At 30.4% G+C, this 12,961-nt stretch overlaps 2 protein-coding genes across 2 annotated transcripts; one reads left to right on the forward strand and one right to left on the reverse strand.

Moving 5' to 3' along the window:
* The first annotated feature begins 2,788 nt into the window (after window positions 1-2,788).
* On the forward strand, window positions 2,789-4,318 carry LOC108475686 (zinc finger protein 5-like). Its single transcript, XM_017777673.2, has one exon. The coding sequence runs from the start codon at window positions 3,160-3,162 to the stop codon at window positions 3,877-3,879; it is 720 nt and encodes a 239-aa protein (XP_017633162.1). The 5' UTR covers window positions 2,789-3,159; the 3' UTR covers window positions 3,880-4,318.
* Window positions 4,319-9,889: 5,571 nt separating this feature from the next.
* Window positions 9,890-11,283, reverse strand: LOC128290543 (uncharacterized). The gene is made up of 4 exons (XM_053026233.1): window positions 11,193-11,283; window positions 10,756-10,994; window positions 10,488-10,659; window positions 9,890-10,329 (listed from the first exon to the last, which is right to left on the reverse strand). The coding sequence occupies exons 1-4, from the start codon at window positions 11,281-11,283 to the stop codon at window positions 9,890-9,892; spliced, it is 942 nt and encodes a 313-aa protein (XP_052882193.1).
* Between the last annotated feature and the right edge of the window lie 1,678 nt (window positions 11,284-12,961).

Here is a 12,961-nt window from a genome sequence, read left to right on the forward strand (position 1 = left end):
TTTGGAGTTTTGGGCCCAAAATTGGGCTTGTACAAACATAATTTGTTGAGAAAAAGTGACTTTTCAGAATAAACCTTTTGGACTACAAAATATAAAAATAAAATAAAATTGTAATCATAGCAATGGCTATTTTGCAACGGTTGATTGAGAGGATAAAGGAAGTAACAACGGCTACTCGAGTGAATGTAAAGAGTTACAGCTAGTAAAGATTTTGATCAATTTCTGGAAATTAAAACAATTTGGCTAGGGAGGGAGGAATCAATCAATTTGCAACATACTAGACTTTCAAGCTTAATTCTCATGCATGTAACCCCTCTTTTCTACTAGCCCTTGAAGTCCAATAACACATTATGGCTTATAAACAAAATCCAAAGAGACTTGTGGAATTCTTTTGAAAACACTTCATTTCCAACATTTACTAAAGCAATTTTAATCCAAGATGTAGTCTAAGAGAATTCAGTTGACCAAGGATATTGATCTTCTGAAATGCTACTTTGTGATTTATTTGATCATCTCAAATAACAATATCGAAAATGTTTTTATCAAATAAATTTCTATATTCCACATTTATCTCAAATTCCAACGCCATAATTCATACGAATGGAATTAACATGTAATTACATGTAAGCTAAAGATTGCAGGAAGCTTATTATTTGGAATAAATATTGGCTCCACTAATTTGGAAGTGATCATTTAGTACCTCCATGGATGTGTAACCCTCAACTACTAATGTTGCAACAACCAGCAATCACAGTTTGCCATGTCTTTATCACCATCAGAACTATGCTTTGATTTATAGTTTGATATATGTAGTAAACAATCAACATGTGAAATTCCTGTTTGTTCTATTACTTTTGGTGGCAGCTTTATCATTAATTTATTGCTTTCACTGTTGTTTCAACTTGTCATTTAGTTTACAAATAACAGTAAAGTTGAAAAATGGGTATAGCTTATGATACATGTTTATTCAAGTATTCCACCAGCTGGATGAATTTCCTAGTGCCTTCCCACACCTGCAATTCTCCACCATTAGCCTCAGTTCCCTCTGCTTCCCTCCTCCTTTTCCATTACTGGGAAGTTTCCACTTTAAGCCACCAGTCCCTTCTCCAAGATGGTGCAACTTATATTATGAACTTCCTCAAAGTGAGCTTAGCTTTTGCATCAAAAAATTCAATTAAGTGGTGGAAACACATTGGAAATTTTCTTTTAGAGATAATAATATCATATGTAGCTCAAGTATTTGTTAAATCAACTTAAATATTAGGGATATTTTATTTATTCAAGGTTTGCCTTGGTCAATCTTGGCATTCTTTGTGGGTTTCTTTAAAGATAATTAAACGCTTTTTGGAGTTGTCTAGAAGAGAAGATTGGATGGAAACAGGAATTTGGGAGGGGTGGGCCACCTTTTGATCCTCTATCAAAGCAGGGGATAAAATGAATTGAAACCAGCTGAAATCAATCAATCAACCCACCCACCCACTTTGCCACCATAACCCATTTACCTTCACAATGGTCTCAGTTTATTCCACATGTTAGGATACTCAGAATGCTTTATGACAACTATTTAAAAAAAAAAAAAACCCACAATTCAATATAAAAGTAATACCAGTATTAATTTAAAGCTCAATGAATTGAATTAATTAATAGTTTATATGCTTTTAATTTTATTTGGTACAATATTGACAATTTATATACGATAATAGTATAGAGGAATCAATGAAAGCATGCCTATGTCCAAAAGCAAGAAAGCAATTTGAATAGGTTTGGAGAAAAGAAATAAAGAAGTGGGGATTTGGGTAGCATGAGAGAGATCTATTGGTGGACTTGTTCGACCAATGAAAGATGAAGAAGCTATGGAGACATTGAAATAACAACACAATCTAATACAGTTTCTAAAATTGTCCCTAAAGCTACACAAAGTGGGGTCCAAAACCACAACAACTGTCCAACACAAATGCTTTTTATAATGTAATACAATAATATAGGGTTGATGACTTGATTCACCTGAAAACATATGCTTTTGCTATAAAATATAGGCTTTCCCTGCTCTAAGAAGATATGCCCAGATCTCATCCAAGACCCCTATTCATTATAGTATATATGCTTACATCATTCCCCACTTCTTTATATTCCTTTATTTAGCGAACTACTCTTAATATTTTAATCCCTTTCTCAAAACTTGGTCAATTTAGACATATCACCCCAACTTTATTTATATTTTCCTAAAACTAAAATAAAAACACCTTTGTGGGTGGAGAATGATTATTAGTAATTACAGGGAAGCTGCATCAAGTGCTACAGGAACTCAACATTATTTATGCATTAATTAAATATATGTTGATAGATTTAGCAATACCTATTTTATTATAAATGTGTTTAAGCTGCATTAATTTTGAATTCGATTTTTATTGTGAAAATTTTCCTACAATTACAAAGTGCTGCTAATTTATTTATTGATAAGCTAGGAGATGAGGTAGAGCATTATTAATTATGACATTATGAATCCACTGAGAGATTAGTTGGATTTAAAATATAAGAAAATAAGCATTTGGATATTATGGGGGGGGGGGGGGGGTTTAAGAACGGTAGAGGATTTGGGATATCTTGAAAAGCTACAATCCCTTCCTACCATGAAGATTACGTCCCCTTCTTTCTTTGACTTTGTGTTAATTTAGGGATTATTATAATAGTAACTTTAATCTTGTCTTTGAGAACGGAATATTTGTTTTAAATGTGCAAGTGCTTCCATAATTGATTGTCTTTATCTAATTTAAAATTGGTTTACAGACCATAGAATTCATCGTTAAAAATGAAAACACTGAATCCTCTTTGATTGAGAAAGTTTCAAGTGTATATCTACTACAAAATGGACACCTTTGTTTTTATTTTTATTTTTATAAACCAATAACAATTTCTTTCCATATTATTGAATCATACGGCTTCTCCGATCTGACTTTTTCTTTTTTTTTTTTATTTTGCTATTGACCCATTTTTACGTTTATGCTGTTCATGATTATTATTAAACTATTCCACTTTAAGATGCTTTGAATTGTTGGAAACCTTAGAGATTGGAGAGTTACTATATAAAGGTAGACAAACCACACAACTCATAGTCATAGGCTCATAGATACATCAATACTTTCCTCAATTTCAAGAGAGATGGAAAAAGATGCATGTGATTGCGAAAATGGTTATTCTCAAGCTGGATTCTCTGTCGAGAAAAAGCTTAGACTGTTCGGGTTTGAGCTCAACCCGAGCAACAGCAATGGCGACTCCATGAAAGTTTGTGGTGAAGGTGATGAAAGTGTGAATTCATCCAACACCATTTCTTCTACAGCCAAGGAGAAAAGCTCGATGGTAGAGGCGGACGACAAGAAATTCGAGTGCCAATATTGCTTCAAGGAATTCGCCAACTCACAGGCGCTTGGAGGTCATCAAAATGCGCACAAGAAAGAGAGGATGAAGAAGAAAAGATTGCAACTTCAAGCCAAGAGGGCCAGCCTCAATTGTTATCTTCAACCTTTTCAGAGCAGTCTTGGTTTCGGCTCTCCATGGTACTATGATTCTCCCGCTTATGCTACCGCTGATTTCACTCCTTGCGAAGAATCTCAAATAAGTTTCAGTCAATTCGAGCAAGATAGCCATTTTAATGGCTCTCATGCATCGAATTTGTACAGCCTACCGTCTGAAATGATTCCTTTCCAGCGAGATTCATCCATGTTCACGTTAATACAAGATGACAGATCAAGGGATAACAGGCCTGTTTTCAAGCCGCCTTCTTCCACTCCAACAAAGCAAAGCTGTAAATCCTTGGATCTTCAATTAGGCCTTGGTTTGCAGCAATCTACGATACAGAGTTCCTCTGGAGGTGGTATATAGCACATGCATATGAACTAAGGAGGACATACACAGCATGCAAGGCGCCACTAGCCGTGTAAAATACATACCCGACAAAAGCACACTTTCAATACGGCGCCATATACAGATCCGGAACTGCAGGGCAAGACATCAAAAAAGAAACATACACGGTAAAGATATGCTTGGACACAATTGAAACAAACCTGGACACGATTGAATATAAGATGAAAGTTCTTCTTTCTTTGTATTTTTTTTTTTTTAAATTTCATAGTTTTTAGAAGAAATTAAGTATATTGGATGAGAAAGTATTATAAAAAAAAATTTATTGTCATGCCTTTCATGGATTGTTAATATCATATATTATTGTATCGACGAATCCATGTTCATGCCATGTTATATATCTCAATTTTATGATGATAAAAGTCCGTACATAACACTTGGTGTATGTACTTTTGAGACATGTACCGGAGCAGAGAGCTAAGGAATTACATATTGAAGGAAACCCAGGTTGAGAATGCCACTATACAGACAAAGAACCAAGCAATAAGATTGCCGGTAGAAAAGTTTAAGGTGGAACCCTAGTACTCCAAAATTCGATTCTCCAACAAGCTAAAATCCATATGGAACTCAGAATTTCAATTTTATTAAATATTATTTTAGTTTTATTTATAAGGTGGACTGGTTGTTAATTAATCTATTATTTATTTCTTGGAGTCATTGTCAATATACAACAACTTGCACGCACTTGCTTTTAGAAGAGTTAGCAATAAGATTTGCAGAAAATTGCACTGTTTTTCTGGTGGGTTTCGTGTTCCTAGACCTGCCCTGATTGCTGATGAACAAGGTCCCGGATAAAAGGATTCAACAACACATTACCTGCAAGCTGGTCTTTGTTAGGAATGACCGAGCCTTTAGGCCATCAAACAAGTTTTTATTTAAAGGGTTATCTACCATTGAACTACATCACCATCTTCTAATTAATTGTTACAAAATACAGGTTTGTCGTTATTCAGTAGACAACTTATCCATTAAATATTTACGTTTTGATAAATTATGTAGAATTTTTACATTTTTGAACTGACTTGTCTCCTGTTTCTTACAAAACAAGCTACACATTCCATTTTATTTTCCAACTGTTCCCACTTCATTCCAAATTGTTTAATCTTTTGGCTTTGGATTTTCTCGTTGAAGTAAATAACTTGATAACTTTGACCTGGCCAATTGGTCAATGATTCACTATATACTCAAGGTTATGGGATTCATATCTGTAAGTTGTGTTTATGGGATAGTTTAAATGGATGTGTAAAAACCTGACTCTTATATGAACGGTATGTAGTTCTATCCTCCTCCCAGTGACCAATCTCCTTCACTAAATCTTCTGTTAACATATTTCACGTAATTATGTTTATGGTTATGTCAGAAGTTGAAATTTTAGAACATGATTGTTATTGTTAAAAGGAAGCACACAAAACATGCTTGTTTTATTATATTGATTATAAAACAAAACATATTTCCCATAACCTAATTTGTTAGATGGTAATAAAATATATATATATATATATATATATATATATATATAATTTGAAAGGGTAGAGTTTAAATAAATAAAAACCAAGTTACTTCGAATGAGTTATTAATTAATATAAATGGATATCATCCGCTACTTAGATTTCATTGGTTCAGCAGCAGAATATATAATTAGATACGTGAAGGAGATGGGTATATAATTGCATACCCCACCTATTAATCAACCATGATAGTTAACCTTTGCTATATTTATTTAAATAAATAAATGAATTGTTGGCCCAGAAAAACCCTCAAGAGAGAGAAAAGCACGCTAGATATATCCATATGCAATCAATTAAATAATACGAACAAAAAGAATGACCTATTTAACAGATTTTAAATTTTAATATGTTGAATTTAGTATTTCTAAACTAATCATGCTTCTATTTTATTCCATATCCTACTTCTTATACTATAACTATTTTTTCCTTTTAACATATATATATATATATATATATATGTATATGTAGCTACCTAGCGTAACTTCTACAAATACCTTATATTATTATCATCATCATCAAATAACAGACATGATTTTTTAGTGCAAATAACTGTTGAATTTTGACTATGAAAAGAATTTGGGCACCCACATTGTGCAGTGGATGTGTCAAAAGTTGGGTTCTAAAGTTCAACAAAATTGTAGAGGTTAACGGAAAGTTTTGGGCACCCATGTATGCATGTGGCATGTGGGCCTGTGAACTAAAGAATAGGAATTTCTTGCACGTTTTGAAGATTGTGGCATGTGTTCATCAAGTATAGGCTGTATTGTAGTTCTAGCCTGTACCTGTAAACCTACGGAATGTAGCGTTTCAATTTTATCTTTACAGAAGAAGAAGACCATAAGTGGCGGTAGGACCTATTACTCCTTACATAGGATCTCTCAGTTTTGTCATCTAATAATATTTTCTTAACAGTTAACTCAAATATGATTAATTTTAAAGTATTCTCGTGACATGTTTTTACTAGACAATCAATTATTATATTAATTTCTCTAAATACATATTAAAATTTGACCATCGAAAATGTCTGCTTTCTATTTTAATTTCATGTCTCAACATTTTTCATGTTTTCTTATTAAATACAAAACATTTTTAAGGAATAAAATAATTATATTTAAGAGTTTTTAATAAAAATTATATATAAAAACTGAATATAACAGAAATTATATTTAGGACTTCTAACAAAAACAATTATTTTAAAGGTGAGTAAAAAGTTTTTGTGTCAACTATTTAATTAATTACATCGTTTTCATTTTGATTATTTAATTATGAAAAAATTATAATTACATTGTTTTTACATTCAATCATTAGGTTATATTTGTTTCATAGAAAATATTTTCTGCATTTTACATTCAACCATTAAGTTCTATTTGTTTCACATAAAATATTTTCTATATTTTTCTGTGTTTATTTCATGAAAAATAATTTGGTCAATGGAAAATAAACTTTTTTCCTAGAAAATGATTTATTCTTCCGAAAAGCGTAACTCATTTTCCAAAAATAGCTTCTTTATGAGTGATTTTATTTTTGTATAAAAATTAACTTAAGTCAAGCTTAATATTATTATATTAATAATAAATTTTTATTTTTAAAATATTTAATATTAATAAAATATTAAAATAAAATACTATAATTTTCAATTTTATTAAGCATACATATTTAATTATCTATATCTAATCACATAATAATTTATTAATATAATTTATTATTTTAATAAATTATTTAATATTCAATTTTACATTAATAATAAATTTTAAAAATAATAATTTTAAACAATTTTCTTAATATATTATTGAAAAATTTATTCAATATTAATATTTTAATAATAAATATTTATTATAATTATGAATATATTAATAATAAATGTTTTGTAGTATAAAAGTTAAAATATGTCATAAGTCTATGTACTCTTTACAATTTGGAATTTAGTCTCTCTACTTTTCAGATTTGATAATCAAGTTCAATTGTTAACATTGTTAATTTTTTTTGTCAATTTTTTTACGTCAATTTTTTAAATAAAAATACTCAGTATCCATGCAACTAAAAAATAACATTATAATAAACATGAATTTAACAAAATAATTTTAACAATGCTAATAGCTAAACCTGAATTTTGATATCTAAAAAGTGGGACTAAGCCAAAAATAAAAGTGCATAGACTAACAATACGTTTGGTTCATTTGTAATGGAATAGAGTCAGAATTGAATAGAGTCAGTAATGGAATAGAGTACATGTCGATAATTCAACTGTTTGGTTGAATGGAATGGAATAAATTGTAATAGAATTCTTGTGTTTAGTTGAATGGAATGATGTTGTAATAGCATAAGAAAAAAGGCTAAAATGACCAAAGTACCCTTAATGAATTTTTGTTGGTAGATGATTATTGTTATTAAATTTTAATAAGATTATTGATACATATATTTTAATAAAAATAAAATAAATAATTTAATCATTTTTAACATAATTATTATTAAATGCAATTTAATAAAATAATATATATTTTAATAACTTTATTAATATAATTATTAATAATATTTAATAATAATTTTAATATAAAATTATTATTAAGAACATTTCAATGCATAATATATTTGTTTTAATCTAGCCTTTCACTGTTGCCTTAGGTCACAATTGCCAATATAAAAAATGAATTTAGCATACCATATGATTATTGTTATTATTATTAAATTTTAATAAGATTATTATTAAAAATATTTTAATAAAATAATAAATAATTTAATCATATTTTAACATGATTATTACTAAATATAATTTAATAAAATAATATATAATTTAATAAAATTCTTAATATAATTATTATTAAATAAATTAAAAATCATAATATATAATAGTATAAAAATAATATATAATCTACTTTATTATTTTTAAACCGCACTACATAATGTGCTAAAATATCATAAGTGAAATAAATAATTTGATTATTCTACAATAAAAAGTAAAATATAAGAAGTAATAAATAACTTGAGAATCATATTTCACATCCAAACATAATATTCATATATTAACAAAAAGTGACATGATTTCATTAGTTTATATGTCATAATCCATATGTTATAAAATTTTACAACCTCAAAAAGTTACAACATTGTAATGACATTCTATCATGTCATTATACCATCCAACTATTACAAACACAAAAAGTTACCAAAATATCATCAACACAACTATGATTTTTTAATGGTCAGCAAGAAATCTTCTGACCCATCCCAATCGCACAGAAGAAGGCAAACTAAAGAAAATGAGCATTTGCGTTGGATTATCTGGAATTTTGCTCAAAGCGCGATAGCGCTCATCCTCAGTTAAACCTTCTACTTCACATAATGTTGGATATAATTTTAGAGCACTTTCTTGAAGTGTCATTTCTGACCTTTGTTGAATTAGCACCTCGGAAGCAATACTCCTACTGATTTCAACGCCAACGGTCTCGATCTTTTCCGCTAATAAAGTGGCAGCATCATTAAATGAAGTAGATGAAATATGATCACTTGCATCAGAAGTCTTTTTCTTCTTCTTTGAAAATGTGGAATCACCTTGGTTTATAGCTGGTTGCTATTGTGTGCCTGAAAGATCCATGTCATCCAAAGAAACATCAGCTTCGCATCCATGGAAATCATTTCTTTCTTCATGTGTATTTGTAGTAGCTACATCCTCAGCATCTATTTCTTCAATAATATCAGCGGCTGTTTGAGCATCTTTCCCAGTGGCTCGATCTTTTGCGTAGATGGCTGTAAGTTGGTCATAATAAGGAAAACTACGATGTTTGAATTGAGCGGCTTCTTTATGACTTTGAAAAAAAAAGAAGAATTCATATTAGATATAAGTTTGGTCAAATTAAGATAATAAAGACTTGAAATAATTCTTACTTTTATATATGAGTTCCACACCGCATCTTGACAACAACAAAAGTGCCTATTCTCATCCCAACCAAAACCGCTATTGTTTTTCCACGAGCATGTCATAAACGATTGACCAATCCTTTTCAATGTCCTAATCCTCGATTCAAGATTAGGTTTAGCCTTCAACTTGGCATCGGTAAAACTTTTCTAACATTTTTCCAACTCATTTAAATAATCGGCTTTAAATCCGTGCTCGGCATTAAAGGTTCCAACATTGTGCACGTCGACCATACAGCAACCAACGCAGAGATCTTCTTCGGAAGCCATTTCCTTTTGGTTCCTCGAGAATTTTGGGAAGAAACACTTGCTTGTGAAAAACTTGACATAATTATCTTAAGGAAAAAAATTAAACATAAGTTCAATATTATGAATAAAAAGTGAACACTTTATAAAATTATAACACATGATGAATCAATACAAAATAATTTATAATTCAACAAGTCTAGTACAATACAAAAAAATAATTCAAACACCACCAAAGTTTCATAAACTAGATTCATGAAATAATATAAACGAATTAACGTTTACTACTTTTACCCTAAACCTAACTAATTTCTAGATGCTTGCCATTCATCGAACATTTGGTTGGCTAGTTCCATCCTCCAAGTAGCCCATGCATTTGATGGATGAATATTTACGATATTCGAATCATCGTCATCTATCACATTACTAGGTAATCCTTCTCCCAACTCTGCTTCAATAGGATCAAGACTCATATAGGTGCGAATAAAATTATGGAGCAAACAACAGGCAATAATGATTCTATTGTGCACCCTCACAGGATAAAACGATGGACTCCTAAGTATTCTCCATCTAAGTTTTAATAACCCAAAGCATCTTTCAATAACATTACGCGCTGAAGCATGTTTCATATTGAAAAATTCTTCCGGAGTACTTAGCTGGTAACCCTGATGCCACTCATTCAAATGATATCTTTGTCCTCTAAAAGGTGCAAGAAATCCTTCACAATTTGTGTATCCAGCATCAACTAGATAATAACAACTTATAAAAAAAAACTATTTGTCATGATTAATTTCCCAAAAAAGTATGATCTTAAAGATTTATTCAAAGTCTTCTAATTTTGCACTTTACCATGAGGAATTTTTAATCCATGTCTCCTACTAATGGCATCTCAAAGAACCCTACCATCAGTAATAGAACCTTCCCAACCAGGAAGAGCATAAACAAATTGCATATCAGGTGTACAAACACCTAACATATTTGTTGCTATGTCACCTTTTCGCGTTCGATATCTAGATTTATCAACTGTTGGAACCCTAACCTTGATGTGGGTTCCATCTAAAGCACCTAAACAATTCTATATCACATGTAGAAAACCTCGAGTTAGGATACTATATTTAAATCTAACTCAACTAAATTATGTACGAGCTATATATAGAACTCACTCTAATACCTTGAACCATTTCCACCTTGGGTCTGTAGAATTAGCTGTAATTGGCTCTGCTTTTTTAAATAGCACATCTTGTAAGCGTATGACAGCATTTAAAACATTGTGAAATGATCTGCTAACGGTTTCCCCAGACCTATTAAAGTGATGCTTGATAACTCGATTTTTAAGATAATGAGAAATGATATGTAAAAACATTGCCACTTGCTCATCAATAAGCATGTTCCTTGACGACTTCAATCCCCCTAAAGTTTGTAACATCTCACATAGTTTAAAAAATGTAGTTCTATTCATCCTAACTTGTTCAGTACAGGTCTCGTCACTAGCATATACAAGTCTTTTCACATAATCTCGTTTTGCATAAAAATCTAAAATATAGGATCTAATCCTTGGTCTATAAGTATGTAGGCTATGGATGGCACCCAATGTAAGTAAGAACCAACTCGCAATTGTACACAGTTGCAACCATATTGTCACTGCAAGACCAATTCTTTTACGCCTCACACTTTGTACTATTAAAGGCAGGCGAGCCATTACTGCAAGATATTAAAGTGTTACATATCTTCAAATCATAGTAAAAAGGTCACATTTCTTCAATACTAATTTCAATAAAAGTAAAACAAAATCAAAGAATTTAATTGATTAAAGAACTTACAGTAGTTTAGTGAGTACAAGAAGCTCAACTGTGAGTGGAGGAAGCAATCAAGCAAGCCAAATAAGAAAAGGAAGTAATAACGCCTTTGTCAAAGAAAAATGAACAATACATATTTATCAAATTTCATTCAACAAAATCAACTCTTTGTTTAGCAAATAATAATATCTTGAACATTAAAAGAGAAATTAATAATGAACATCTAATCTTGAAATACATCCACAACCAAATTACATAATTTCAAACTTTGATTTTTAAAATCATTACTATTATTTGAAGGGTTGATTAATTCATATTCATCCATAAACTAGATTCCAACTTAACAGTACAATTTAATTTAATGTGGTTTAACAAAGTAGTATTAGTCTCAACATTGTGATAATTGATTTGCTATAAGAACTTCGGGGGTTATTTTTATTTTTAATAAGATGTAACCGCTAAACACTAAAATTGAGATTATACCAAAATATATAACTTACCAGACTTCAATGTTGGCCTTGTCGCTAGTAAAAACAGCCAAAGATCCATTATGTTCGTCATTAACAAAAGCTTTACCAGCCAAAGTAACCCCATACACTCTTTCACCATCTTCTCCATTAAACGTATGACTCCCAAACATAGATATAACATCCAAGTAGGTAAATACTTTTTACAAGAGAATACACCTAATATTATTTTTAAAAAGTAAAATATAACTTGAAACTGCTTTTATTTAACTAAATTAAACCATTATTTGAATACATTAATCCTTATTTGACCAATTTAAAAAATTTTAATCATTATTGGAGCACATTCGAAAAAAATAGTTTTTATTTAATTATTTTAACCCAATTTGAGCATCTCCACTATAAAAAAAATAATTAAACCCAATTTAATTATTTTAACCCAATTTGAGCATCTCCACTATAATATTTTTTAACAATTTGGAAACCCAAAAATGCAAAGGACAAGCCATTAAACATTCCTAAACACCATACCGAGATGACACCACCACATCGAAAGGATACAAAATTGATTAAAATAAACTCAAAACATTAAACAGAAAAGCTTATAAAAAATTAAGAGGAAAAAGGAAAAAGAATCAAATTTATTTCAAATCCACAATTCAATACCCATCCATCCATCCATCCATATACATTATTTGGAATCAAGGTAGCAAAGAATACTAACCGAATAAATGCTGACTGCTTTGCCATCTTCTACAATGATCTCGACTATAGTTTCTGATTGATCAGCCTATTGAAACAATAATTTTTCATCTATAGTTAGCCACATAAGAGACAGTTTGACAATTTCAATAAACTATGGATGCAACTAAACAACATATTGATTAAGGGCTGTACAACAGATTACAGTGATACTGCAACTACCAAGTGTAGAAAATAATTTGACTCGAAAAACCTTAGCATCAAACCTGAATGACTCAAACCCAAAATAACCTGAACTTGGAATGACCCCAACATAAAATTGATCCAAACATGAATTTGACCTGAACCGAAGTGACTAAAAAATTTTATAACACGAATTGACCAAAGCCAAAACTAATCCCACTCACCCAAT

This window comes from Gossypium arboreum, chromosome 3, assembly GCF_025698485.1.
Source record: "Gossypium arboreum isolate Shixiya-1 chromosome 3, ASM2569848v2, whole genome shotgun sequence".
In the NCBI taxonomy this organism is placed as follows: domain Eukaryota; kingdom Viridiplantae; phylum Streptophyta; class Magnoliopsida; order Malvales; family Malvaceae; genus Gossypium; species Gossypium arboreum.

Bases quoted from the DNA above. Each gene is read 5' to 3' on its own strand.
- LOC108475686 (XM_017777673.2), top strand. From the start codon at position 3,160: ATGGAAAAAGATGCATGTGATTGCGAAAATGGTTATTCTCAAGCTGGA.
- LOC128290543 (XM_053026233.1), bottom strand. From the start codon at position 11,283: ATGGCTCGCCTGCCTTTAATAGTACAAAGTGTGAGGCGTAAAAGAATT. The intron at 10,660-10,755 runs GTATTAGAGTGA...CATGTGATATAG, and splicing joins CAAGGTGGAAATGGTTCAAG to AATTGTTTAGGTGCTTTAGA. The intron at 10,330-10,487 runs GTAGGGTTCTTT...GTTATTATCTAG, and splicing joins GGAAGGTTCTATTACTGATG to TTGATGCTGGATACACAAAT.